This window comes from Phascolarctos cinereus, unplaced genomic scaffold, assembly GCF_003287225.1.
Source record: "Phascolarctos cinereus isolate Bilbo 61053 unplaced genomic scaffold, phaCin_HiC Scaffold_5;HRSCAF=322, whole genome shotgun sequence".
NCBI classification, from domain to species: Eukaryota; Metazoa; Chordata; class Mammalia; order Diprotodontia; family Phascolarctidae; genus Phascolarctos; species Phascolarctos cinereus.
Genome location: NW_027555958.1, coordinates 302,139 through 329,153, shown reverse-complemented (window position 1 = coordinate 329,153; position 27,015 = coordinate 302,139). Strand labels below are relative to the sequence as shown.

Genomic DNA, 27,015 nt, shown 5'->3' with positions numbered 1-27,015 from the left:
ACTTAGTAGGGTCATTCAGCTAGAAAGTCGGGGCTTGAACCAGATCTTCCTGGATCTATATCCCCTCAAGGTGTGGGGTAGTGTTCCCCACGATGGGGGAGACCTGAGAGTGTTGGAGGCACCCTAGGAGATCGCAGATGAGAGTAAGAAAGAGGCAGTGCTCAGTGGGCAGACTCCTGGGGAGCTGGCCTGTGGTCAGGGTTACGTGTGCTGAGTCTGGGAAAAGCCAAGGCTTAGGGCTCAGGGAGTACTGGGTGGGAAGAAGGTCCCCAGGGACCAGACCCAAGTTCTCAGGTCCTGCTGGCTCCCGGGGACAGGCCAAAGTTAGTGGTCTAATCGAGCATGGCCCTTAGTGCATCTTGGGCCTGGAATCTGAGGTCAGGGTCTTTGACCTTCAGCTAGTGTCTGGGACTGGGTCAGTCAGAGCAGGGCTAGGCTCTGTCTCTGTGCTCTGATGCCTGGTGTCTGCAGCTGGTCAGGAGTGAACAAAAAATACTCTTGCTAAGAGCTGAAGGGAAAGAAGTCTAGGGTGGGGAACCCAGGGATTGATTTTTAGATGGGACCTTGCTGAGCTATGTCTGGGGGTGCGAGGGAGGAGGCAGCAGAAAGGTGCTGCATAGCCTTGTGGTTAGGGCCAGGCAGGAGGAGCAGGGTGAACTGGGGCCCCAGAGAACCTATTCCTGCCTCAAGATGGTGTCAGGAGAAGGTGGGAGGCAGTGGAGGTCGCAGCACAACTGTCTGACCTTCAGTTTATAACTTCAGGGTCAGAAGGGGGCCCAAAAGCCACCTGGGCAGGCACATGACTGGCCCAGAACCCCTCTCCTGCTGCCCCCAAGACACCCCTCAGCCTCAACTTGAAGCCGGCCCTTCTTGTCCCCAGCAGCCCACTCTGAAAGGGGACATGTGAGGACCTGGTGTCTGCTGCCTCCCTCCAGATGTCAGCCTGGCCCAGGCCAGCCGGCCCAGCTGTGTCTTTGTAAGCAGGTGCTGAGGGCCACAGGGAGATTCCCTGAGCACAGGTCCCAGCTCGCTCTGCCCCAGGGCTTTCACTGCCTGACATTCTTTGGGAGGCAGGTACGTCTGTGGCCGTTCCAAATCAGGCCCACAAGTTGGCTTGCAGCGTGTCTCATGCATCAGGGTGTGCCCTGAGCTTGGCGAGCTCAGCCTTTCCCCTAGCTTGGCCTGCACCACACCCCCCAAACACACCTCTAGGACCTGCTCTGCCTTTGGGGCTAATGGAGAAGCCTCTGTGTGTGTGCTGGTGTGTGTGTGCGTGTGCACGTGTGCATGTGTATACATGTGTGTGTGTGTGTGCGTGCATGCACACGCCACCCTGGACAAGGGGAACGTGTCTTTGCCCCCAGGCTGGCTCAGGGAAGGTGTCATGATGCAGGTGGTCTGAGTGGTGTCTTCTAAAGGACAGCAAGGGGACTTTGGAGGGGGAAGGAGGTCATCGCAGGGGCCACAGTCCAGACAGACATTACTAAGTGCCCAGGGCTGGAGCCTCAGGCAGGGCAGGATGGAGGAGGTGACCACCAAGGTCAGAGCTGCACCGTCTCTCTGTGGTCCTTCCACTTTCGTCCCCCAGATCATCTCAGCACGCACTCATCTCTTGTCTTTCAGGTCTTCCTTGCTGTGGCCAATCTGGAGCCGAAAGACAAGGGTCAGCAGGAACTCTCGGTCATTTACAAATGGAGCCCCAGAAAACTCAAGTTTGTCACCTACCAGAGGATTGTCACTTACAGCGCCAGGGACTGGGAGGCCTTTGAGATCGCAGGGGAGTCCTTTCTGGCCGTGGCCAACCACCGCCAAGGTAGGGGGGCCTCGGGAAAAGCCCTGCACCTGGCCGCTGCCCGCCTCGTCTAATCAGAGCTGAAAGGAGCCTCTGAGACAGCGCAAATATAAACAACAAGAAAATCGTGCATTTATAGAGGGCCTACTACGTGCGTGGTGCTGGGCTAAGCAGTTATCATCTTACTGGATCCTCACGAGGACCCTGCGAGGCAGGTGCTAGCATGATCCCCATTTTACGGATGAGATGATTGAGGCAGAGTCACACAGCTAGGGAGTACAAGAGGCTGGATTTGAACTCAGCACTTTACCCACCGAACCACTCGGCTGCTCCCTCTTTCTATAGATGAGGAAATGAAGGTCCAGAGACTGCAAAGTGATTCTCTGAGGTCCTACACCATGTTCTTTAGCCTGGAGGAAAGAAGTCTTGGGGATGGGCTCAGGGAAGCGTCCAGAGACGACTTCCAGTAGCGCCTGGAAGGGCTGCCCTGTGGAAGGGGCATCAGCTCCCCCCTGCTTGGGGGCAGGGTGCCCTTCCTGACCCTTAGCACTGTCCCAAAGAATGGAGGGTCTCCCCCTTCCTGGAAGGCTTCGAGCACAGCCCACAGGCCTGCATAGTGGGATGAGTCCAGGGAGTCTGTGGTGCTGGGGGGAAGTGCCAGGACCCAGCATGGGAGCCCTTCCCCAGTATCACCGATGCCTGAGGGAACAATGCAGCTGCCTCTGGCCTCAGTCCAGGGCAGGACATTCTAAAATGTGGAAAGAAGGGGGTGGGGGCTGAGCTGAACTGAACAGCAACTTCTTGCTGGGGAAACTGAGGCACCCATTACTGTGCATTTCCACTAGGCTCAATCCTGGTTGTATGAAGCACTGGGGGCCCTCAAGGGGCTTCCATTCTGGTCAGGGAGGGGCACGTGTGGTTATAAGATGATGAAACTTGAGGAAAGATAGAACACTGCCTGATGTGAGGGGGAGGGCAGGGAGGACTTCCCTGAGGAGGCAATACTAGAGCCCAGCCTCTAAGGAAGAGGAGGGAAGAACATGGTCGGGTGGGGCCAGCGAGATGGAGGGAACACGGCCATGGGCCCTCCCAGAGAGCTGGGGTGACATGGAAGGGCCGCACCTCCACACCTCCCCCGTGGGGACCTCCTTCCATGCCTCCCCTTCTCTTTCCCGCCAGGGGACAACCACAACATTGACAGTGTCATCTACAAGTGGAACCCAAGATCGGGGCTGTTTGAAGCCAACCAGACCCTGGCCACCTCGGGCGCTTACGACTGGGAGTTCTTCACCATTGGGCCCTACTCGTTTCTGGTGGTGGCCAACACGTTTAACGGCACGTCCACCAAGGTGTTTTCTCACACGTACGTCTGGCTCCTGGGCTCCTTTCAGCTCTTCCAGTCCTTCCTGGTAAGGAGACAGAAGGCAGCACAGACTGACCTGGTCACGTCCCCGTCCCTGGATCCCCCAGGGTAGACGTTGTGCCTCGGCCTTTATTGTGCCCTAGGGAGGCCAGACATGCCCCTGGCTAACCTGGCTTGGAGTTAAATCCGGAGGGCAGTCCACCTCAGCTTTAGCTGGGACGGGAAGGCTTTCAGTCACTTCCCACCCCTGTTGGGCACCGAGGGCTCTTAGGTCAGATGAGCCTCGAGGGGCTAAGGAACCAGTCTCCACTTCCCACACCTCTGGGCTCTCCCAGAGCAGGGAGTCCCTTTACAAGAATCCTTGCTGCTGTTCCTTCTCCCTGGGAGGGCGGCCTGTCCAAGGGGCCGGGGAGCTGTGCTCCCACCAGAGATGCAGCCCTGACAGGCTTTGGCTTCACCTCCTACCTCCCCATTGCCACTTCGTTGGGCGGATGTAGAGTCATCAAGAAACATGCACTTCAATAGACTGAGAACAAGAAAGGGCATTCCAGGAGAAACTGTGAACGCCTGTGATGAATGGTTTTAAAGTAGAGATTAAATTTAGCAAGGTAACAACAAAATCACCCTGTTCCCATTCCTCTCTCCCCTTGTTTGCTTCTGTGTATTTTGACATGTTTACTGATGGTCTTCCCCCATCTCCACCACTACCTATGCACTTACAGCCCACTCCCTCCAGACAGAAGCCACGCCTCCTAAGCCCTAGTTAAAGCCAAGCCGACAAATCAAGCCCCAGGCCTCACTGTCTCATTCTGCGCCTCATGCCAGCCCCCTCTGCCAGGTTCCATCCACAGACCCCTGAGAGATCTGTATGGCTCAGAGTCTGGCATCTTTCCCAGGTGTTTTCTCTTACATGATTCTGGGCAGAGTGAAAACTGTTCTTCTGGGTTCTCTCATGTCACTCTGCTTCGCTCATACCTCCCCCATTTCTCTGAATTTGTCCCATTTGTCATTTCTCACGGCACCACCACATGCCATTACACACCTTCCCTTAGTGAATGGGCACCCACCTTGTTTCCAGTTCTTTGCTACAAGAGAGCTGCTATCAATATTCTTATACTTGTGGGGCATTTCCCTCTGTCTTTGACCTTGTAGTTTACACCTCTGTTGCAAGTACGTTTCCGTGCCATACATCCAAAGGTAGGTCCATTCAGTGACATAGAATCCAAATTGTTTTCTAGAATGGTGGAGACACTTCACAGCTCCATCAGCAGGGCAGCAGAGTGTTCCCATCTCCTTCCCGACAATTGCTATCTTCCTTCTCATCATGTACGCTGAGCTGGTGATGAGGTGGAACCTCAGAGTTATTTAAATCCTCATTTCTCTCATTGGCAACTTGAAACATTTTTTCATGTGGTTGTTGATAGCTGGGATTTCTTCATGTGAGAACTGCCTGTTCATGTCCCTTGACCAGTGGAATATTTTTGTGATTTTATAATGTGATCTTTGCCGGAAAAATTTGCTCTGAGTATTTTCCCAATTGTTTCCCTTCTGATTCTAACTGTATCTGTTTGGTTTATGCAAAAGCTTTTCAATTTCAGATCATTGAAATTGTTCGTTTTATCTTTTATGACTCCCTCAGTCCTTTGCATCTGTCCGTATAATTGAGTTATTTTTATTGTTAACATGGTCATAGTTGATAGTTTTCCAAATGTTGAAACAACCTTGCATTCCTGGTATAAATTCCAAGCTTGGTGTCTTCAGAGCTGGGATGCTACTGGCCTCATTTTCAAGAATCGCAGCTCATCTCTGTGCTGTGATGATGCATCAGAATAGGACTTGGGGAGGTGGAGGGGGCGGGGCGGGAGAGGGGGAAGGGGCTGTCCATAGAGAAGCCTGTAGTCTCTAGACTGATTTGTCTGACTGCCGTACTTGACGCCCTTAAAGAGTCTATGTTTTAAGGCTAGCCCTGGGCTCCTGATTCTTAGGAATCCAGCCACGTCCCTGGGACTCAGTGATATGGGCATCTAGATGACTTTCTTGGATCAGACTAAAGCAGAGACTTGAGATCCTTAGTCAATCCACAACCATTTATTAAGCACCTACTGTGTGCCAGTCACTATGTGAGGCACGGGGGATCCAAAGACAAAAAAATGAGACAGTGCCTGCCCACAAGGAGGTTATGTTTGGTTAGAGGTGGGGGCAAGTCAAGTCCCATTTGCTTCCTGTCCATGTGGTTTGTGTATTGTGAGGTCACCTCCATGGTCAGCTTCAAGTGTGGATGACAGATCTCCATTCCTGGACATATGTGAACCGACTCACTCAGTCAGGGATCATGTGTGTGCATGCATGCCACTCACATGTGCATGTGTGCGCACATACACACGCATGCAGTTATGGTTTTTCATGAGTCAGCAGACCTCAGGAGTCTAGACGTGGGCATTCGTGGTCCCAGACTGCCGAAAGGGGAGCAGGTAGATTCCAAAAACTACAGACTAGTAGTTTCAGTATCAACCCCAAGAAAAAAAATTAGGATGTATTATCATGCAAATGTTTGGAGGAATTTCTCCATCAATCCACAAGCATGGATTAAACATCTATGTGCCAAGCACGGTGCTAAGCACAGGGAACACAAGAAAAAAACCCAAAAGCCACCCTGGCCCTCAAGGGGCTTGCATTCTGACAAGGAGAGAGACAAAACGCATCTGCGCACATACCTTGAATGCAGATGCCTCCAGACGGAAGGCAAATGCACAGGCAAAGTCTCTACCACTGGGGGAGACAGGAGGGGACGCCAACACATAGGAGGTGCTTGCGTGTAGTTCTTGACTGACTGATTCCAGCAGAATATTCCAGGATTTCTAGGAGCCAGAACTGGTTCATTAAGAACACACAACACCCACTGAGCCTCACCAGTGCTTTGGACTGGCTCGCTCACCTATGAATGATGGTAGAGCACTGCAGCTGGCTTCCAGCAGTATATTTGGCGGAATCCCCCATAAAGTCATTATGGATGAAATGGAGAAATACGTGCAGTTCTGTGGAGTGGAGGAAAAAGAATTGAATTTGGAGTCAGAGGGTCTGGGTTCAAATCCTGGACCTGCACTGAGCTTCAGAAAATCTTTTCTCCACTCAGGACCCCCATTTTGTCATCTGCCAAATCAGACAGATGGACTCCAGAACCCCTTGGGCCCTTTCCAAGCCCTTGTGACTGAAGCCTGTGATGGAAGGCTTTGCTCGGTCCTGCTACCTGTACTATTTTTCTGTCGGGGGGCATGCTCATTCAATCTGTGAATGGCAAGGCTGTGAGAAGCCTCCTAATGCCTAGGCTGACAAAGCCCAGAATCTGGCAGATCTCAGCAAGCAGCAATGAGGTCAGCTCAGATACATGAGCAAGGGGTGCTTAATGTGGAGAAGCGTCAAGTCCTGTGTTCAGGACGAAAACGAAAGTCCCACTGCACCAGTGCGGAATGAGGGAGCTGGAGGAAGGAGCGGCTGCGTTCTGCCCGTTTCCAGAAGGCAGCACCGAGACGATGGAGGCACACCAACAATGGGAAGGAGCGACCTGTCTGTCAGGAATGTTGGAGGCCTTTTCTCTCATGTCTCTGGTTCTTTGGGTCCTGGGACCGATCCAGTCTTAGGCCTGGGAAGGCACCCTTTAAATGGCCCCAGACTGATGAGATTGGTCACGACTGCCTCGGTCAGTGACATTCCGAGGTGAGGAAGGCAGAGTTGGTCTTGGCTTTGATCTCTTCCTCATCCCTCCACGCTGTGAAGGGCTCATGATGCCTGCTGAGCCTGCCAATCTCAGAGCTGACAGGCATTCGTTACCTGTGCCAGGCCCTAAAACGTGCCCCTGGATGGAAATAGATGAGCACTGGGCTCTCCCTGAGGAGGAGCGGCTGAGTCAGGGACTCTCTTTCCAACAGAGATGGCCCTGGGGCCCCGGCCCTCATCTCTTTCACCTCAGCTCCTTCACCACTGCTTGGTGCTGTAGCCAGAGTCAGCTGTTCAGGGCTTGGGGCTCAGCCTGCTGGGGAGATGCCTGATGTCATAGAGTCATGGGAGGCGGGTGCGCCATTCCCTCAACCTGTGGCATGGACCAGGAAAGACCCTCTCCTTCCTTGGGGACTTGGTAGTGGACCTCCATGTCCTGGGGTCCATCGGGCTCAGATTCTGTGAGTCAGAAGAGACCACCTCCCATCAGCCCGTAGAATGCAGCTAATAAGCAGGTGTGCGTGCCTCCCCGGGAGTTGTGTGATCACGTCTGCTCTTGTTATCACTGCTGCTACAGATGAATTAATTCTCTACTGATGGCACTCCAAGCGCCAACAAGCCATCACTGGTCACTCTGCCAGGATCCTTTCCCGGCTGCTGTGTGTGGTGTCACAGCACTGCAGCCACCGATCCTGAAGATCACCGGGCAGGCGCTCAGCAGACAAGAGTCCGGCGGGACCAGCTGGTAGGAAAGGGCCTTGGAGCTTCACCCTTTTCCTGGAGACATCAAAAGGCAGACTTACCGAGCTGGCCAGAGCTCTGGGTGTAGGGAGGAGGGCTTGAATGGTGGGGAGCCCACAGGGCCCATGCCTGGGAGCCGCAGAGGTTTGACAGCTGGGGCGGGTCTGGGAAGGGAGTGATTAATGAAGTGTGAGGGCACTTGGCAGAGGAACAAGGTGTGGGATGTGACTCAGAGGAGGGCAGGTCTGCTGTGTAGGGAGGCAGGAAGGCCAGGGGCACTTTCATTGGTGCTGTGGGAGGCTCGTCCATTCTCCTGAGGTAGAAAAGTCAGTGGTCTGAGGGAGGGGAGGGGGAAGCATGATGCCAGCCCTCCCCCAGAGTCTTCCCATGTCATTCACGACTACAGATTCTGTCTCCTTCCTTCAATTGCAGGGACCATGGCTCAGGTGAATCAGTGAGTGAGTGAATGAATGAATGAATGGAAAAGCCTTTAATGAGACCTACTTGTGCTGGGTTCTATGCTAAGTGCTGCCTATACAAAGACACTGTTGTGCCTCAAGGAGCTTACGTTCTAGGAGGGAGAGACAAAGCACACGGGGAGGGGTGGTCAAGGAGGGATGCTTTGGTAAGAAAGTCACACGGAGGGTGAGTGGAGCCACAGGGGAGTAGATGCGCCCCTTTCCAATGGCAGTGTGGAGGAGAGGGCAGGTGGCAAGCAGGCTGAGAGCAGAGAGGAGGGCGCACCCATCTGCCCAGCAGCCGCAGGAGGGGTGCACCACGGCCCTGGGGCCTGGGCCAGAGCAGCAGGAGCACTCTGGGCAGACGACTTGGGCTGCTCAGGCTGGGACCTGGGCTGAGCTGGGATCCCTGCTGGATTCCAGGGGGTCTTTCCCCACTGCAGTGGTCTGAATCTCTTGATTGTCTAGGAGGGTGGCACTCTGTCCTCTGGACTTGGAAGGAAGCTGGAGGTAGAACTGAATGCCTCACTGCTCCCCCAGACCACCTTCGGCATGACAGCATTCACATAGCTCCGCAAAGAGCTTTCTAATTATTCTCTCCTTTGATCTGCACCACAAAAGGTGAGGAAACTGAGGCAAGCAGGTGTTAAGTGACTTGCCCAGGCTCACATGGCTAGTAAGTGTCTGAGACTGGATTTGAACTCAGGTCCTCCTGACCCTAGGCCCAGCCCAAAGTGAGTGAGAACCACCCCAAGCGGGTTTGCCTGGAGACTGCATTATCTCTTCCCTAATCAAGTCCATCACAAGGCTGGACAGTGGGGCCCTGGGGATCCTGGGGCACTCGTCCTGTTGAGGGAATTGTGCCCATCTTACCTCAATGCTGCCAGGGCCCTGAGCTCATCCTGCCAGACCCTCGGCACCAATTATGGCTTCTCTGACACTTGCTGGCCCCCTTGTGAGAGGGGCAATGGCCCAAACATTGATGACCCTGGAGCCTCCCAGGAAAGGAGCCTCCCAAGTTGCCCCCTGGACAGCTGATCTGCAGCCCTTCCGTAGTGACTCCTGAGAGTGCCCTCCACGGCAGCCTGGGGATGGGGCCCTGGAGGAGGGTGCTAGGGGACGGTGGGGAAGGGTCAGGCCTGAGGAGGGAGCATGGTGAGGCAGGCACACAGGGAGGGTCTGGAGTTTGAGGGGAGAACAAGGAAGGAAGTTACGGGAGGGAGGAAGTTCAGAGTTCTGGCTCCTGGGCATGGTTCTGGCTGGACTGCCCCGCTGTGTGTGGCTGAGGTCAAGGGGAGCGCAGGAAGGCTTTCCAGGGGTTGTCTGAACTCTTAGGGGAGTCTTCAAGGCTGAGGGCAAGGCCTGGGGTACGGAGGAAGTCTGGCACCCCTGGGAGCCCCTGGGAGCGGGGAGAGGGCCACCCCAGAGGTGCAGTGTAGAGGAAAGACGAAAGAACCAGCCCATTGCTCCAATTGTGAGAGAAGGTGCTCCAGGCCCAAAGGGAGGGGCCAGGACTGCGTGCTCCCTGAGTGTGAGAGTAGAGATGGAAGCATTGGGAGAGGAGGAAAGGGAGCCTCCAAGCAGCTGAGGGTTCCACCCAGAGCCAGGAGGGACTGTGGCCACAAGGCCTGCAGGGAAAGAATGGGGATCCTGGGGCAGGAAGGCCTGGCACAGTGTGGGATGGCCTGTTCTTGTCAAGAGCCCATGAGGATAAAATCACAACCTCAGCAGAAACAGAACCAGGCTAGAAGAAGGCAGAGAAGGTGAGGCTGCCCAGGCATTCTCCCCTCGGGACCCCCAGCCACCTCTCCAAGGTCCTCTGCTGAAAACTAGCCCTTACCAAAGTCAGTTCCACAGACACACTGTGAGTGCCTGCTGTGTGCACAGCTGGGCCAGCCTGACCCGTGACCCAAGTCCTGAGGCAGCAGGATGCCCCATGTGTCTCCGACTGTGGCTCTCCCAGACACAGGAGGAGTGTCTCTTAAAACTCTGAAGAATTTAGTGACTTTTTGTCCCCATCCCGACCTGCAGTGGGACAGGGGAAGGTAGGGGTGTTGGTGGGGGGGCACACAGGGGAGGAACTAGCCACCCCATTGACTGGTCCTGGCCCTCACAGGCTCTCCCCTCCAGCCACCCTCAGCCTGCCCTGGACGCTGTCCCCCTCTAACTGATGCTTCTCAGGGAGGATGAACGTGGGAGGTAGCTACTCATCTGGGAAGGCCTGGAGGCCTGGCCACAGCCTGTGCTCCCCTCACCTGCATTCACACAGGCACAGATGTGCATGCATGCATGTATACACATATTCTCACATACATGTAGAAACAAGCACATGAGTATCCAAAGCTCACGGGGCACCCCACTGGGCTGTGGAAGGATTCAAAGGCATGTCCATGAGTTTTGGCTGGGATGTTCCAGGATGTGAGGGACCAGAGACTGAGGGTAAAGTCATCTCGATACCCCCCCGCCTTCTAGAGAGGGGAAACTGAGGCCCAGAGGTCAGTGAACTGACCGGGTCACATGGACAGAATGTGGCAGAGGCCATAATTGAAGCCATGCCCTGTGACCCTCAGGCCAAGCCTCCCCATGTGGTCCTGCACCCCTGCCACCTGGGTCTTTCTGTAGCCCTCAGAGCCTGCCTGGCGCAGAGCTGGGGGAGAACAAGGATATATCTAAGAATGGCTGGATAAGCCAGAGCTCTACTTGATTAGTGAGTCCACCATCCTGGCGCAAAGACAAGCAGGGTGGGGGTAGGCAGGGGTCAGGCCCAGGGGGATAGGCCACCACCAATCACAGCAGCAGCTACTTAGGCCAGGGCCAGTCTGACGTCAGGCTCTTTGAGGAGCAGAGGCAACACGGCTTCGGTGCCTCAGAAGCAGCGGGATTTCCCTACCAGCCAAGGATTTGAGGAAGCCGGATCCCAAGCCAGCTGAATGAAGCCCAAGAAGGACGAGCATGCTCTTGTCCTGGCTTGTGGGCATCCTGCCTGGTCACCAGCCTGGGTGGAGGGGGAGTGTTAGCCCTGTTGGGGCTAAGGAATGCCAAGGGGTCAGCTACCTGACTCCTTGTGGACTGCCGTCAGTTCCAGCTTGCCTCAGCATATGGTGTTTCAGAGGGCACTTCACCCCTTCCATCTACCCGCCGTCCAGCACCCTCTAGAGAACACTCTGTGGACTGAGCTTGGCAAAGGGTGGGCAGCTAGCCATGCCCCTGGAGAGCAGTCCTCTGCCACCCCCAGCTGGTCCCTGTCTTACCCCCTGCCAGCCTGGGGCTCTCCCGTCAGGGAGGGGCTGCCAACAGAGATCTCCTCATCCCAGGCAGACCTCCTGATTTTCTCAGAGCCTTGGGAAAGCAGACTTCCTCCCTGGGGAATTCCAGGCTACTTGAAGAGGATTTGTCCTTCCCCTGGGGACATGGGAGCTTCCATCCCACCCTGCTCCCACCTGCCAACCTGAACCTGTGTCAGCTTCAGGACTTGGCTGGAGCCTCTGGTTGAGACTGGTCTGGGCAGGGACTCCTTGGCAAGCTGGGGGCAAGCCTGCCTCTCCATGATCTGATGAATGATTAATGGTCTTTGGATTGCCCAGAGGGACCCGCGGTCATCCAGGCCCAGAAAGACTATGGCCCCCTCTGCCGGGCATACAGAGACCCTCTGCTCCCCAGCCCCCAGCCCTGGAAATCTTTCCATTTTATTCTGTTTTCTATCGGGGAAATGTCTCAGGGCATGGAGATGAAAAAGGGTAGACCGAGGCCGTGGCTGGTGTGGTCAGGTCCAGGAGGGACGTCTGCCCCTGACGTGATGAAGGCTCAGGCTCTCAGGTATGCTGCAGCTGTTGGATTCCTGTCCGGGAGGAAGGTCCAAGGCTTCCCAGAAGGTGGCACAGACTGGGCCCAGGAGCTCCTGAGGCCTGGCAAAGGTCTCTGGCCACCAGGACAGGTCATCCAAGGTTGATAGGGCCTCCCGAGCTGCTGTCCTCCTGACTGCAGACGCCGAGCCAGCAGCTCTTTACCAGAGGATGAAGGAGAGCCCTAGGAATAACCTGGTGCCAGGCAGAGATGCTGATGCCCTCCCTGGGCAACCTCAGATTCTGCTCTTCCCCTCCTTCATCAGCTGGCTCGCTGCCTTCTCTGATGGCCTGGGGCCAAGGGGCCTCACTTTCTGGAGACTCAAAGCCGGGATGACCCAGAGGCCACTTCAGGCCGCCCACACGGTGGACATGTGCAGACTGCAGGGTGTTACTAGGAAGGCCTGTCAGGGACATCACCAGCTGTCACATGGGTGACTGGGAAAAAGTCGGACCAGTCACATAGCCCAAGGGACAAGAGGGCTCCCCTGAGGGAGCCCCACGGCGAGATTGTGGAGGAGGCTCCAGTGTGCTGCATGGCCACCGTGAAAGGACACAGATGAGAGCTGCTGGGGCTGGGTAGGCACAAACGGGCTGCAATCTGCACCACTGGAGGGAAGACCCACACTGGGAGATCACCGGCACCCCCAGGAGAAGGATTGAGAAATCGCTCCCACTTCCTCACCAACCCTCCTTTCTGCGTCTGCCTGGTCTGCCCCATGTCCTGTAGAGATCGAGGTGCCAACTCAGCCTTTCTGCTTTTGTGCTCAGGAGTTCCCTGACTCAGCCATGGAAGGTTTTGGGGCTTCAATGACCCTGATGGCCCATCGCTGCTGCTTCACAGAGTGGGGTGGGCATGGAATTTCCCCGGGGATAAAGAGGCTCAGGGAAATTCCCTGCAGATAGAGGGAATGAAGCCTGTCTTCTGGGCCTGAATCTCTCACCATACTGCTAAGTACCTTTGTTGTGTGCCAGATTTAACGTTCATGTTTTGAGTGGAAATACGCCCAGCATGGGCTCTGACGGAGCTCTGCTCGTACTGCCCAGATCCCTCAGCCTCTGCAGAATAGAGGGTGAACGCAATTGGTCCCGGAGACCCAGCTCTGAGACTGTCACGGTTCCCCCTCCTCAGAGGGATGTCCCAAGGTTATCCCCGGCAGAGCCCAGGGCAGAGCCTTGGGGCAGGTCTGGTAAACCGGCCAAGCACCACCAGGGGGCGTCTGGATTCCTTGGGCTCCATCTTCCCTTCTCAAGTCTGGTGGTAGGGCTTTCTCACCTGGATGGCTGAAGCCTCTTTCTTTGGGGGAAAAGGTCAAGTGTCTAATTTGGTCACAGGGCACCTCAAGCTCTTGGGCCTCTGACTTTCGGGGTGAAAGCAGTCCAGCCATTGCACATTTCTTTATCTCAGTTTGCCCAGCTTTAAAATGGGGAGAAATCTTTCCTGCCAGAAATTACTGCACGTAGGGCATGTCTTTGTCCTAAACCAAATTTCACATTTCATATTTCTGGGACCCTCCCTAGCATTAGTGTGTTCTGGCCACATCACGTACCTCACTCAGGCTGGTGCCAGTGAATTCCTGGAGTGCTCTGTTTGTGGGGGACGTTGACAGATGAATACCTTGGAATGCCCGGGAAACCTGCCTTGCCAAAGTCTTGAGGGTGGCCAGTCAGTCAGTGAACCAGTGGTGGGTGCTTGGAGATCAGAGATTGACATTGTCGACTGCCTCAGTGGGCAGAGGCTTCATTATTTACTGGGGTCATGCATTTTGTTTTCCACCAGTGACCACAGTGGAAGAAGGCAGCGCCCTCTTGTGGACAACAGGCCTGGCAGCTCTAACCCCAGAGGCAGGGAGAGAGCACCCTCTGTAGCTAGGGGAAGGAAATGGGTTTTGTTTTGTTTTGTTTTGTTAGGTTTTCCCTAACTGAAGTTTTTTCTTTCCAGAATCCACAGCTTTGGAGCTGGGTGGGACTCCACAGTCCATCTGGTCCAGTCTGCTCCCTTTACAGAGGAGGAGACTGAGACCCAGAGGGGCTAGGTGATTCGTCTAAAATCCCACAGGTGGCCGAGGTGGGATGCATGCAGCCCCTCTGAGCCCAGAGTCCTTTGGAATTGTACTTGTTTCTTGGGTCTTGATGGCTTCCTCCTGGGCTCCAATGCTTTGTCTTTTCTGGATTTAGCTCTGTGGAGTTAGGATGGCTGTGTATTTGGCTGGGGGTGGGACAAAGAGTCCCTACAACCCCCAAAAGGTGAAGGGTGGGGTCCAGAGAGCTTGAGACTCAGCAGAAGTCCCCAGTTGAGACTCTCCCCAGAGAGAGATCCTCTCTCCTTCAGCTGACAGTAAGGAGCAAGGGGGAGGCAGGAGCTCAGTGTCTAGGGAGACTCCCACTGTTAAATTGTCCTGGGCATTGGTAAGGCACAGATGTGGACCCCAGGGAGTTGGGGGAATGGGCTTCATCCTGATGTGGGCAGTAGAGCCCATGGCTGGTGAACCTCCGCCCCCTTTCCAGGCAGCTGTGGAGTAATGAGTGCCCTCTGCTTGGATGAATGCCTTGCTATGAATGAGGACAGGTAAGTCAGGGCTGTCTCACTTCAGATGGTCATGCCCACCTCCTCCTGCCTTGCTGAGGCCACTCTCCTTCCATGGGGCCCCAAGAGCACCACTTGGGGGCCACAGGAAGGCTTCCACACTCCTCATTTTCATGTCTGGCCTCTTCATGGGATTTTCTCGTTTCACCCTAGACCTTCGGGGCTGCCGACTGGGAAGTATTCCACATTGGGGAACGGCTCTTCCTTGCTGTGGCCAACAGTCACAGCTACGACAGTGAAACTCGGGTACAGAATAATTCCTATGCTATCAACTCAGTCATCTATGAGCTGAATGTCACTGCCCAGATGTTTGTCAAGTTCCAAGACATTCCCACCTACAGGCAGGTACCCGTTAGGTGTGGGGAACTCAGTGTCAGGGGACAGACTAGTCTCAAGCAGTGATCTGGGAGCTGAAAGGAGCAGTTTCCTTGTCTGGAGCAAAAATAGGGGAGATTTGAGTCAGCAGCTGAGGGCAGAGGAGCAGTCACACACCTAGCCCTGGCCCTCACCCCTGTGGAGACCTAAGGGGGAAGACAAGAGGACAGCCTGGGCTGGGGGAAACCTATGAGATGGGCAGCTTTACAGTGGCGGGGCTCACACTGTGGTCAGGAGGACGAAGGGGGCACTCACACTCATGTCTGTCTGACGTAGAGAGAATGTGCCCCGAGGAAGGGTCCTGGAGCCCCCCCCCCCATATCTGGACCAGCAAGTTCATTTGTATAAAGCCCTCCCAGCTCAGGAAGCACCTCTGCCCATGCAGGTTGGCACCTGCTCTGGAACTCACAATCTCGGGGGCTCCCTATGCCTATTCCAGGGCTGCTTGCCAGCAACGGACAGAGGTCACAGCAGCCCAGGCATTGCTGGGTCCAGGATCAGCTCTCTGGCCACTCTTCCACCTCACCTCCCTGGTCCATGAATTTCCCAAGCCCAAGCCTACTCATTGCCTAGCTCTTGGGTGTGTTGCTTGGAGCTGCCCTGCCATGGACAGGATTAGATGCCTAAGATTGAAGGGGTGGGTAAGCCTGGACCAGACCCATCCCTCCTTGCTTTTTTTGTTCCATGGCCCTGGGCAGGGGACACCCAATGTTGTCTTTCTGCAACAGAGGCCCCCAAACCTCATGGTGCCCTGCCCCGGAGATCCTGCCGATGCGGCCTCGGTCATTTCAGGAATGAATAGAGTCCATGATGGTGATGTGGCCACAGGGTGAAAGGCATTGTGGCCTATCTGTCCTTTCTTGTGAAATTATTCTGGAGATCTTGGTGGCTCCTGGCTACTAACCTCGCCCCGGTAGGCCCTGCCAGTGGAAACCTCTGTTGAGAGGGATGGACGAGTAAGACAGATATGGATCCCTGGCTGCCCTCTTTGGGTATTCAAAAAAGCCAGGCCAGGAGTCAAATTGCAGGACGAGTGCTGACCAGCTGGCCTCTATCCCAGCTGCCCTGGGCAGCTTGGGATTTTCTGATGGTGAATGATGCATGCCTTTGGAGATCATAGGGTGTTTCCTCGTTTGTCAACTGGTAGAACCCTTTGACCCACACACCCAGTGACTTACAGGGGCCCCATGCAGGCCCATCCCACTCCATCTCATTAATCTGCTCCTGTGATTGTCCAGGGTGTGAGCCTTTCAGGGGGTCTGCATCCCTCAGTGGGTGTGCATCCAAATCAGCAGTTCCTGAGTTTTCATACGCATACGCCGCTGAGCTGTAGCCATTCAGGATAGAGGCTCAGGAGTTAATGTCCTGGCCCAGGTGAGGCTGTCCAGGTCCTCAGGGCACACCTGCCTGGGCCTCAGATGGCCTGGCTGACAGCCTACTGTGGCTAACCCTTTCCAGAGGCTCCTGTCCCCATCCCGGGGGGGGGGGTGTCAGGAAATCCAGGTGTGCTGGGCCCCAGGTGTGCATCCCTAGGTGACTTGGGGCTTCAGCCAGCTGAAATGCCTTGTACTTTGCCACAGGACTCAGACCTTCCAACAATGGAAGTAGGAATTTCCTTGGGAATTTGTTGGCTCAGAATAATGCACCTGGGAGGGGTTACTCTGAGGGCTTTCTACATTAACCCTGCCTTATACTCTCTCTGCAGTGCTCTGGACTGGGAGTTTTTCTCTGTGGGAGAAGATTACTTCCTGGTGGTAGCAAACTCCTTTGATGGGGAGTCCTTCTCAGTGAACAGTATTATATACAGGTATTCTACCCGCTATCCCTACCCCCGCCTCCCATCACACACTGTGGCCTGCCGGCCTCTCAGGGTCCATCTTCTGACCTCTTCTGTCCTTGCCAGCCAGTGGGCTCTCCCTGACAAGTTCAGAGCACTTGGCAGCTCCTGGAGAGTGGTCAAGGGAGAGGGAGGCCCCTGACTGGGCTCCTTACTCCGAGCTCTGAGTGGAATCTTGGGGCAGAGGGAACAGGGGCCTTTGGGGCCCTGCCCCTGCCAAGCACTGACCCACAGATCCAGAGATGGTCCTGTGGTTATTGCCAGGGGAGGGGTGACAGGAGGGCAGCCCCGATGACTGGCTCTCCAGGGCCACCACTTTCCTCTGCAGTTGTGATCAGGGAGGAGATGCCCATGGGCAGGAGTCAGGTTCCAGAGGGGAGGGCCTGTTTCTCAGGGCTCACCTGGCTGATAAAAGCTGGACTCTGTGGCCAGCAGGAGACCGGGTGGGGTGGGGGGAGTGTCCTTCACACACCTGCCTTGCCACTCACCCCTCCCTGGTATCTTTGGTCCCTCTGTGGCCACTCACCTTCCTAGAGCACATGAATGGTGCCGTGTGCTTAGCTGCCCTATGAGGCAGGTAATGCTGGCGGGTGAGGACCCTGAGAATCCAAGAGGGGAAAGGATCTATATGAGCTCAGGCAGCTAGAACGGGGCGGAGTCTGGGCTTGAAGTCACCTCGGACTTCCCCAGCAGAATGCCTCTCCCAACATCCCTTGGCTAAGCTCTGGCTCTTCCACGTCGGTGGCTCACATGGCAGCTGAGGTGGGAGAAGGGAACAAACATTTATGAAGATCGTTATTAATATTAATTATTATAAATGTTATGCAACGTATCAATGTTAATGACATTTGTTATTATGTGCCGGGCACAGTGCATTTGATCCTCACACAGCCCTGCCAGCTAGGTGCTAGGTGCGAACGGAGACAAAGCTTTGCAATCCAGCTCGATTTCTGCGGGATTTATTAAGGGTCTGTCATGTCCAAAGCCCTCTAGACACAGAAACTCAAAGAGAGCGGCCCCGGCTCTCTTGGGAGCTGACCTTCTCCCAGGCTGATACATCATGTGACAGATAAGGGAAAAGAAAATGTGTATGAAGTAAATGCAAATTAATTGCGGACTGAGGTCTCAATAACTGGGGGATGCAGGGGGATGGGGCAGGAAAGGGAGATGTTGTCAAAGCTGAGCTCACCGAGAGCCAAGGACCCAAGAGGCACAGAGGAGGATAGGGGCTTGGGAGGTCATTAGGGAAGGATGCAGAGGCTTGGTGGCTATTTGCGCAAATGGGGTCGTGATCTAAGACTCTACTTTCTAAACTCATCATAGGATGGGTCGGGGCTGGAGAAGACATTGCTTGGGCAAGCTTCTTCATGGTGATCAGAGCCACCAAGCACCATCTCTCACCCCAGGCCATCTGTGAGGAAGGAGAAGCGGCCTTCTTGTCCAGCAGCCTGTGCTGACGGGGAACCCTGCCCATGCATGGCAGCCAATTCTGGCAGAGTCCTCTCTGCTGCCTGGCAATGCTTCCTGGCTTCCCTGGCTGCCTTCCTGCCCACCCCTGTGCCTTCCCTCTCAGCAGAAGTTGGCATGGTGGCTGTTACCAAGACAGAGCCACTTGTCCTGAGCTCGCCCTTCTCCCTGAGCCTGTGCCTCAGCCCCAAACAGCCTTACTGGTACTTGATCCAGGCGTGGAGAAGTGTTGGCCAGTTCTTCTCCATGTGCCTTGATCCTCCCATGTCCTCCAGGAGCGCAGCCCTTTGATCATGTTTCTCCCTTTTTCATCTTCAGTCTCATTTATCCAAGGGCTCTTTTCCTGCTGCCAGCAAACATGCTCGGATTTCTCCCCTCCAAAAAGCCTCTGCTGGACTGTGCCATCCATCCCCTCGAGCTCTCGCTCTGTACCCTTCCTCCTTTTCGTGGCCAAGCTCTGTGGCACAGACAGCCACATAGACAGCTTCCACTTCCTCATCTCCCGATTATGTCTTAACTCCTTACAATCTATCTCACAGACCTGTCACAACTCCAGAGACCAATGACCTCTCAGCTGCCAGATCTAATGACCTTTTCTCCATCCTCATCCTTCATGATGTTTCTGCAGCCTTCGACACTGTGAACTACACTCTCCCCTTGGACCCTCCCTCCTCTCTGGGTTTTCATGGCTCTGCTGTCTCCCAGTTCCTCTCCTGCCTGTCTGGCCCTTCTTTCTCAGTCTCTTTGGATGGACTTTCATCCATCTCCTGCCTCTTATGTGTGTATGTTCCACAAGCCTCTGTTCTGGGGACTTCTCTATCTTTCCCTCTCTCTGTGTCTCTGTCTCTCTCAACACTATCAGGTCTTTGTCTTTTTCTATCTCTGTGTCTTTCGACACTATTGGGTCTCTGCCTCTATCTTTCTCTGTTTTTCTCTCTCGATCTTTCCCTCTGTCTCTGTCTCTCTTTATCTCTTTCTGTTTTTTTCTCTCTCTGTCTCTGTCCCTCTCAACACTATCAGGTTTCTGTCTCTATCTTTCTCTCTTTCTCTATGTCTCTCTTTCTCTCTTACTCTGTCTTTCTCTCTATTTCTCTCTAGCTTTCCTTCTATCTCTGTCTTTCTGTCTTTCTCTCTGTCTCTCTCAGCACTATCAAGTCTCTGTATCTCTGTCTCTGCCTGTCTATCTTTCTTCCCCTCGGGGCCACACTCAGTCATCCTCAGCTCATCTCTCTCCTTTTCCCTACATTTCTCAAGTGCCCAGCCTCTCTCTTATTCTTGCCTTGTCTCTATTTACATGGCCACCACCCTAGGTCAAGCCCTTCCCCCTCCTCACCTCAGCTGCTACAGTGGCCCTTCCTGGGGCCATTTGGTTTCACATTGCCCCCTCACCTGTCTTCCTCCCAGCTGCCATACTGACCTCCCAAAGCACGAGTCTATATCAGTCCCCTGCTCGAGAAGCTCCCAGAGCTCCCTATTGCTTGTAGGATACAATGCAAACTCCTCTGCTTGACACTTCACATCCTTCCCGGTGTGTCTTCAATGTATCCTCCCAGATCTTTCCAAACTAACCTCCCTTCCCCTGCCACACTCTGTGTTCCAGTCAGCCCAGCCTCCTTGGAGCTCCTCGTGTATGACATTCCATCTCCAGTCTCCATGCCTTTGCCCAGGTGCCCTATGACTGAACACAATGTATGCTCCTTGCAGGCAGGGCCTGTTTGTCATCATACCTGCAGGAAGCCTAGGAGGCATTCAGGACAAACAGTTGGAATGGAATGGAATTCCCGCTTTGGGGTGACCTTTGGGCCAATGGGATTGTGCCCATACTAACAAGCCCTCTGAAAACATAAGCAGCCTCAGATCCATAAGCACTGATTAAGCATCTACTGTATACCAGGAGCTGGGCTGAGTGTGGGGGGCAGCCCACTAAGAGCTCACAATCAAATGGGGGAGACAGCATGTATAGACCAGGAGTGGGGAACCAGGCCCTCAAGTGCAGCCCTTTGACTGAATCCAAACTGCACAGAACAAATCTTTTTAATAAAAGGATTGTTCTGTAAAACTTGGACTTGGTCAAAAGGCCACATCTGAGGGCCTAGAAGGCCATATGTGGCCTTGAGGCCACAGGTTCCCCACTCCTGATGTAGACAAAATATAGACAGGGTGAGTTGGGAATCATCTCAGAGGGAAGACTGTAGCATTAAGCAGATCCTGAACCTAAACTGGTCACCACACCCTGACACATCTTTGCTATTGATTGAACACATGTTCTGGGCAAAGTGCATACAGCACACCAGAGGGATCCCGTCACAGCTAGCCATGATAGAGCTTGCTCATCGGGGACTTACGCTCGGTCCTTGAACCCTCAGTAATGTAGACCTAGACCCTGCATCATTCCCAGAAGCAGGAAGGCCTGGGGAAGGGGATGGAATTGGCCAGAACTCCAGGCCCCCCCTTGGTGACTCTCTGGTGGTGTGAGCTCGAGTCCCTGAATGGCGATATGGTGGTCCCTGGCTCCCTTCGAGTTCTGATGTTTGTGATTCAATCACAGAAGGACCAGACGTAGCATGAGGATGAAGAGAGACTGAAAAAATGGCGGGCCTTTGGAGATCATTTAGTCCACCCCTCTTCTTTGACAGGAAGAGACTGAGGCCTGGAGAAAGGAGGTGACCCAGGGATGAGGTGGCTGAGCCCAAACTTGAAGCCAGGTCCTCCGTCTCAGCAGATGGGCTCAGTCCAAGATGGCCTTCCCCCTGACCCCTAGTTCAGTGGCAAGGCCCCCAGGGCAGGGCCTGACTCCCCCCTCTCCTCTTGTAGGTGGCAAGGCTATGAAGGCTTCGTGGCTGTCCACCACCTCCCCACCTTTGGCTGCAGGGACTGGGAAGCCTTCAACACAAGCACAGGTTCCTACCTCATGTATTCCAGCGCAAAGGAGCCACTCTCCAGGGTGCTGAGGCTGAAAATGAGCTGAGCCCCAGGGCTGCATCCAACCTTGCCTTGGCCTCTGCCATCTTCCCAGAAATAGCGGGGCCCTTTGGGGTCTGGCCGAGGATAGCCCCACTAGGCTTGATGAGACATGACTCAGAAGGCTGCAAGGTGAAGGGTCCCGTGGGCACAATCTGCCATCTAAAAGACTCTCTGGGAAAATTGCAGATTTTTTCCGGAGAGTCTTCCTGGGTCTGTGCAGAAAGAAATGGGGCTGGGCCACTTTCTGTCTTCATTTGTTCTTCATCTCCCCATCATGGTCCCTCATTAAGAAAAAAGTCAGCATCCCCTCAATGGGACTCACCCTCAAAGAGCATCCCTCCAAGCTGGACACATAAGAAGAGGAAGCTTTGCTTCATGCCAGAGGGTTCTAGTCAGGCTTCTGGGCATCGTCCATGGGCATGTGGTGAATGAAGGTGCCCATCTTAAGTACTTGAGGACCTTCTGAGCCCAGAGCTCAGTGGAACCTGGATGTCTCCTTGGTGATTTATAAGTGCCCTGAAGGTAGAAAGTTTTCTTCTTATTTCCCAAAGGTGAGGCCCATAAAATTGTTCATGTCCTAGAAAAACTGGAGCCTCCCCCAGTGATCTGCAGCCTGCTCTCCCCTCAGCTGCTTGGGGTGAGGATTCCGCCGGAAGAACTGCCCACCAAGGCCCCATGGGCAAGAGAAGGGGCCAGTGCTGTGTGGCTAAAATACAGCGGGGTCATGGGCAGAGTCAGCACCTGGAGTGTGAGCAGCAGGTGGGGGCTGGTGGCAGTGAGCTCCCCCCACAGCTGCAGTCCTTTCACGTCTGACCCCTAGGAGATTCAGTCCACTTCAGTTCAGTGCTGGTTGAGTACTTTCTCTGTACCAGATACAAGGGGAGAGGCAATGTGGTGTGCTGGAGAAAGGATGGGTGTGGGAGTCCCAAGGCCACTGATGCGTAATTGCGATGTGGCATGAGCAAGTCTCTTAAACTCTCTGAGATCCAGGATACTCTCTAAGATATGGGAAGAAGGGAGTTTCCAAAGCGGGAGTTCCCTCTAGCCATGAAATCATCAGTCCAAATGGACACAAGAGCAAACCAGGGCCTGCCTTCATGTGGATGCAGAGCAGAATATTACATAGATACATGTAATGAAATACTGAGTCCAGGAGAGGGAGGGAGTGCTAGCAGATAGGGGAAGCAGAGAAAGCTTTGCATCTACATATGTAGCAGGACCTGCTGAGGATGCTAAGAGGCAGGGGTGAGGACAGAGGGTGCTCCAGGCATAGGGAGCAAGTTGTACAAAGGCTTGGAGATCAAGGTCAGGAAACAGCTTGTAATTAAGAGTATCAAAGAAGTCTGGGAAGGAAGGCAGGATGCAGAACTGGCTGGGTTTAGCCTGGATGCAGCAAGGAGCCATTGAGCAGAGGAGCAACGTGGCCAGACGGGATCTCAGGAAGGGTCATTGGGTAGGGATGAAGAGGCTTGCCATCAGCAGTAGCCACAGACCACAGACAAGGGCTAGGAGAAGCTAGACATGCACTAATGACCCTTGGGGAGAGGACCAGAAGCCTGCCTTCTCTTCCCTCTCACCTGGAGATCCCAGTTCACATTTACACCAGGCTTTCAGGCATGCCAAGCACTCCTCTCCCAAGAACCCTGGGAGGCGAGGAGTAGAAGAGGAAGGAGCAGAAGCAGTGCTCCATGGGTAAATTGGGGAAGAACAAGACCAGGGTTCAAATGCTGCCTCTGCTCCTTCCTGCCCACGTGACCTTGGAGGGGGCTACTCCATCTCTCTGGGCTTTAGTTTCCTCCTCATAAAGTGAGAGCATTGGTGCAGGTGGTCTCTGGACTCTGGTCCAGGGTAAGTGTCCTCTGACCCACCCTGGGAGCCCTCTGCCTCTGGGGTCCCCCTCAAGTGTTGTTTATGTCCTTATTGTTTGTTACCCTCCTGGCCATAGAAACCAATCCCTTTATACCTCCTGCCCTCCTCCCACCTGCAGTCCCCATCCCTGCTCTCTCTTACCTCAGAGGCATTTCTTGGAGACTCCTCTGCTCCCAAGAACTTGTAACTGCTTTCCTCACCTTTTCTCAGTCTTCGGTTGTCCAGATATTTCTTCATGTCATCATCACTTTATCACTGAAGTCATCTGAGCCACCCATTAGTTATGCTCAGTCAGCTGATACAGGGAAGAGGAGTTCAGCCACGTCAGAAGAAAGGTGCTGGGGGTCACGCATCCAGAACAAGCCCTGCTAGGGCTCCAGTGACAGCTCCCGTCAGCCCAGGGCTTTCTGTCCCAGTTCACCCTCTGTCCTCTGCTTTGGCTAGAAGGCATGTATTTGTGTTGTATAAATCTGAAGTCCTGTCTTATTGCCATGTGTTTCCTAGGTAGAAGGAGCTATTTATTTCATTATTTTGTTCTTAAATGTATGTATGACCTTTCCAATAGTCAAGCCATGCTCCAGGCTCCAGAAGTTTCTCATTGGGCAGACAGTTTTCTCTTCATATATATTGTACAGTGGGCACAGGACCCCCCAGCCTGGTGTGCCCTCATCAGAGAAGGCCCCGTGCTCTGTGAGCAATGCAGAATTGAAGAAACATGAGCTACACAAATTTAGAGAACCCACCGCAAATGTTCACATGGACAATTTGTTCCCCATCTGTGGTAGAGCCTTCTGAGTTCATGTTGGTCTGATCAGCCACAGTGGCACGTAGTGTACCTTGACCCAGCATAGGGATGTCATTTTGGTCCTCTTCAAGAACACAGGACAGCAACCAACCACAGAGGGAGGAGAAACCGGTTAGTCCACTGAAAGCCAGCAGGTGTCACTGCAGAGGGCAGTGTGGACGTGAAGCACTCTCCCTGCAGGATTCTCCCTGACCATACTCATCCACCCCAAGAGCCAGCTCAAGGTGGGACCTTTGTTTGAGTTCTTTGCCTCTGCTCTTCCTCTCCTCTCTCTGTATGGGGTGGAGAAAGACTGAGAGTCCCGTGTTCAAAGGGACCCATCGGACAATAGCTCCTGAGGGTTTTAGTTTAGGGCAAGGCTTCTGGTTCCACAAGGCATTTTTTCTCTGAAAAGCTAGAGAACTTAAAATATGGATTACTAATAAAATGCTTGGAGCTCTGAGCCCCCAGGCAATCCTCTGATCACCACGCAGAAAGTGAGGTATTTCAACCAGTCAAATTGTGCAGTCAGCTATCTGGAGGCTTCCCCAACCCTCCTCACAACAACTCAGGACACAATGAGAGTAATCTTTACCTAGAAAATAATCATTAAAAATGTAAGCAACCTTTATGCAAAATTTAAAATAGCAGAGAAATATTTAGTAACAACACCTTCGATCCATTGCATATAGCAGTAAAATAGAATGAAGAAAAGAGAATGAGTAAATTTACCATTTTTTGGCAACAGTTTCTCCAAGTAGGCATAGTTCAGTCAATAAGCATTTATTAAGCACTTGATGTGTGCCTAGGCACTGTGCTAAACACTGGGGGTACAAAGAGAGGCAAAAGACAGTCCCTGCCCTCAACTAGCTTACAGTCTAATGGGAGAGATAAAAAGCAAACAAATATGCACAAACAATTTCTAGACAGGATAAATTGTAGCTAATTGATGGAGGGAAAACACTAGAATTAAGAAGGCTTGGGAAAGGCTTCCTGTACAAGGTGGGATTTTAGTTGGGACCGGAAAGAAGCTGGGGGTGGAGATGAGGACGGAGAACATTCCAGGCATGGACGACAACCAGAGAAAATGCCTGGACCTGAGAGGTGGAAGGTCTTGTTCATGGTTTAGTCAGGAGGCCAGGGTCACTGGATTAAAGAGTATGTGATGGGGAGTGAGGTGTAAGAAGCCTGGAAAGGGAGGGAGTAGGTGATGAAGAGCTTTGAAGGCCAAACAGAGCACTGGGGATTTGCTCCTGCAGGTAATAGGAGCCACTGGAATTTATGAGTAGAGGGAGTTATATGATCAGATGTGTGTTTTAGGAAAAATCATTTTAGTAGTGGAAGATGGGCTAGGTGGGAAGATACTTGAGGCACGTAGACCTCCCACCCGAGAAGCAATGGTAATGGTCCAGGTATGCAGTGATGAGGTTCTGCCCAAGAGAAGAGAAGGGGGCCTATTGGAGAGATGCTCCAGAGGTGACATTGACAAGAGATGCTGCAGAGGTGAAACCAACCAGAGATGTTGCAGAGGTGAAATCGACCAGAGATGCTGTAGAAGTGACATTGACAAGAGATGTTGCAGAGGTAAAATCAACAAGAGACATTTATGTTGCAGAGGTAAAACTGACCAAAGATGTTACAGAGGTGAAATCGACAGGCCTTGGCAACACCTGGATATGGGTGATGAGAGATTGTAGGGAGTCTAGGATAGCTCCTAGATTTGGAGCCTGAAGGACTGGGGGGATGGGGGTGCCTTTGACAGTAACTAGGAGGTTTGAAGTCGGGGAGAGTTTTTGGGAAAGATAATGAATTCAGTCACTAGGCATCTAGGTGACGCATTAACTAGTGCACTGGACCTGGGCTCAAGAGAACTAAGTTCAAATCTGGCCTCAGATACTAACTGTGTGACCCTGGGCAAGTCACTAGACCTCTGAGGAAGCTAGGTAGTACAGTGGATAGAGCACTAGGCTACAGTCTGGAAGATTTGAGTTCCAATCCTGCCTCAGACAACTAGCTGTGCAACTATGGGCCAGTCACTAAACCTCTGTTTGCCTCAGTTTCATCAACTGTAAAATAGGAGCAATAGTAACATCTGCCTCCCAGGGTTGTGAGCATCAAACGAAATATTTGTAAAGCACTCAACACAGTTCCTGGCACATGGTGGGTGCTGTGTAAATGCTTCTGTTAACACTATTATCTCTGCTGGATTCTCAACAGGAGCTGAGAACCAGGGAAAGAAAGTGGCTTTTGACTAACACTAGGCTTAAAGTCAGACTCCTAGAAAGTGCCCTCCATCTGCTGTTGTAATCACTCCTCCGTCTCTCCATTCACTCTCTTGTGTCTCTTCAGAGTGGTTTTAAAACTGCCTTTTCCATGGGAAAACTCTGCCCTCCAGGACCGATACTCTTCCCAAAGTGGAAAAAAGCTGTCATTCCCAGGGTCTTTAGCAACTTAGCACCCATCTCAAGGCAGCGAGTCCAAAAAGGATCCTACACCTGGGACTGGAAGGATGCCCTCTGTGGCTCTCACATAAATGAAGGCTGAGCCCCGGGAGACAGGGGCCAGGGGGAAGGGCTGGATTCAGGGTCTTGGGACTGGGGTGGAACCTTGACTCTGCTGCTTGCCACCTGAGTGACACTGAGCAAGTCCCTCCTTCTTTGTGGGTCTCATTTCCCTCTTTTACAAAATGAGCCAGTTGATTTCACCTCTGCCATATCTCTGGCTGATTTCATGTCTGCAGCATCTCTTGTCAATGATGTGGAATAGATGGTCTCCAAGGTCCTAAATCTGTGGTGTTGGGATCTCTAAGATATTGGCCTTGCAAAGGCCAGAGAGAGCTCAGAAGCAAGTAAATTCACCCCATTGAGGGGAATGATATTCAGGAAGACTAGAATGAGGGAGGCGCCTCAGGGACACTCTGGAAGAAACTGGGGGTGGCATGAGAGTAGTGTTTCCTAGGGGAAAGGCCAAACACCTCAGGGCCAGAGCCCAGGGGGTGTGAAGCCAATGCAGGCCCCCCTGTGACTGATCTGTGGGTCCCTTTAGCCCCAACCATACCTCACAAGATCTGTGCTATTGAGGTAGGGCTAGGGATTTGGGGGAACGGATGACCCCACAAATGGGCTGGAACAGGTAAGTTGCCTTTTAAAAAGGCAGAAAGTCTTGGGGGCAGCTAGGTGGCACAGTGGATAGAACACCAGCCCTGGAGTTAGGAGGACCTGA

General features: G+C 53.4%; 1 protein-coding gene across 1 annotated transcript in view; it reads left to right on the top strand.

Moving 5' to 3' along the window:
* TSPEAR (thrombospondin type laminin G domain and EAR repeats) overlaps positions 1-21,845 on the top strand; it is a 33,693-nt gene extending 11,848 nt beyond the window's left edge. The window contains exons 7-11 of the mRNA XM_078154575.1: positions 1,624-1,813; positions 2,972-3,201; positions 14,651-14,838; positions 16,578-16,679; positions 20,991-21,845. Coding sequence (XP_078010701.1) covers positions 1,624-1,813; positions 2,972-3,201; positions 14,651-14,838; positions 16,578-16,679; positions 20,991-21,144 — 864 coding nt within the window. The 3' untranslated portion in view covers positions 21,145-21,845. The remainder of the gene's footprint in view (positions 1-1,623; positions 1,814-2,971; positions 3,202-14,650; positions 14,839-16,577; positions 16,680-20,990) is intronic.
* Positions 21,846-27,015: the final 5,170 nt, after the last annotated feature.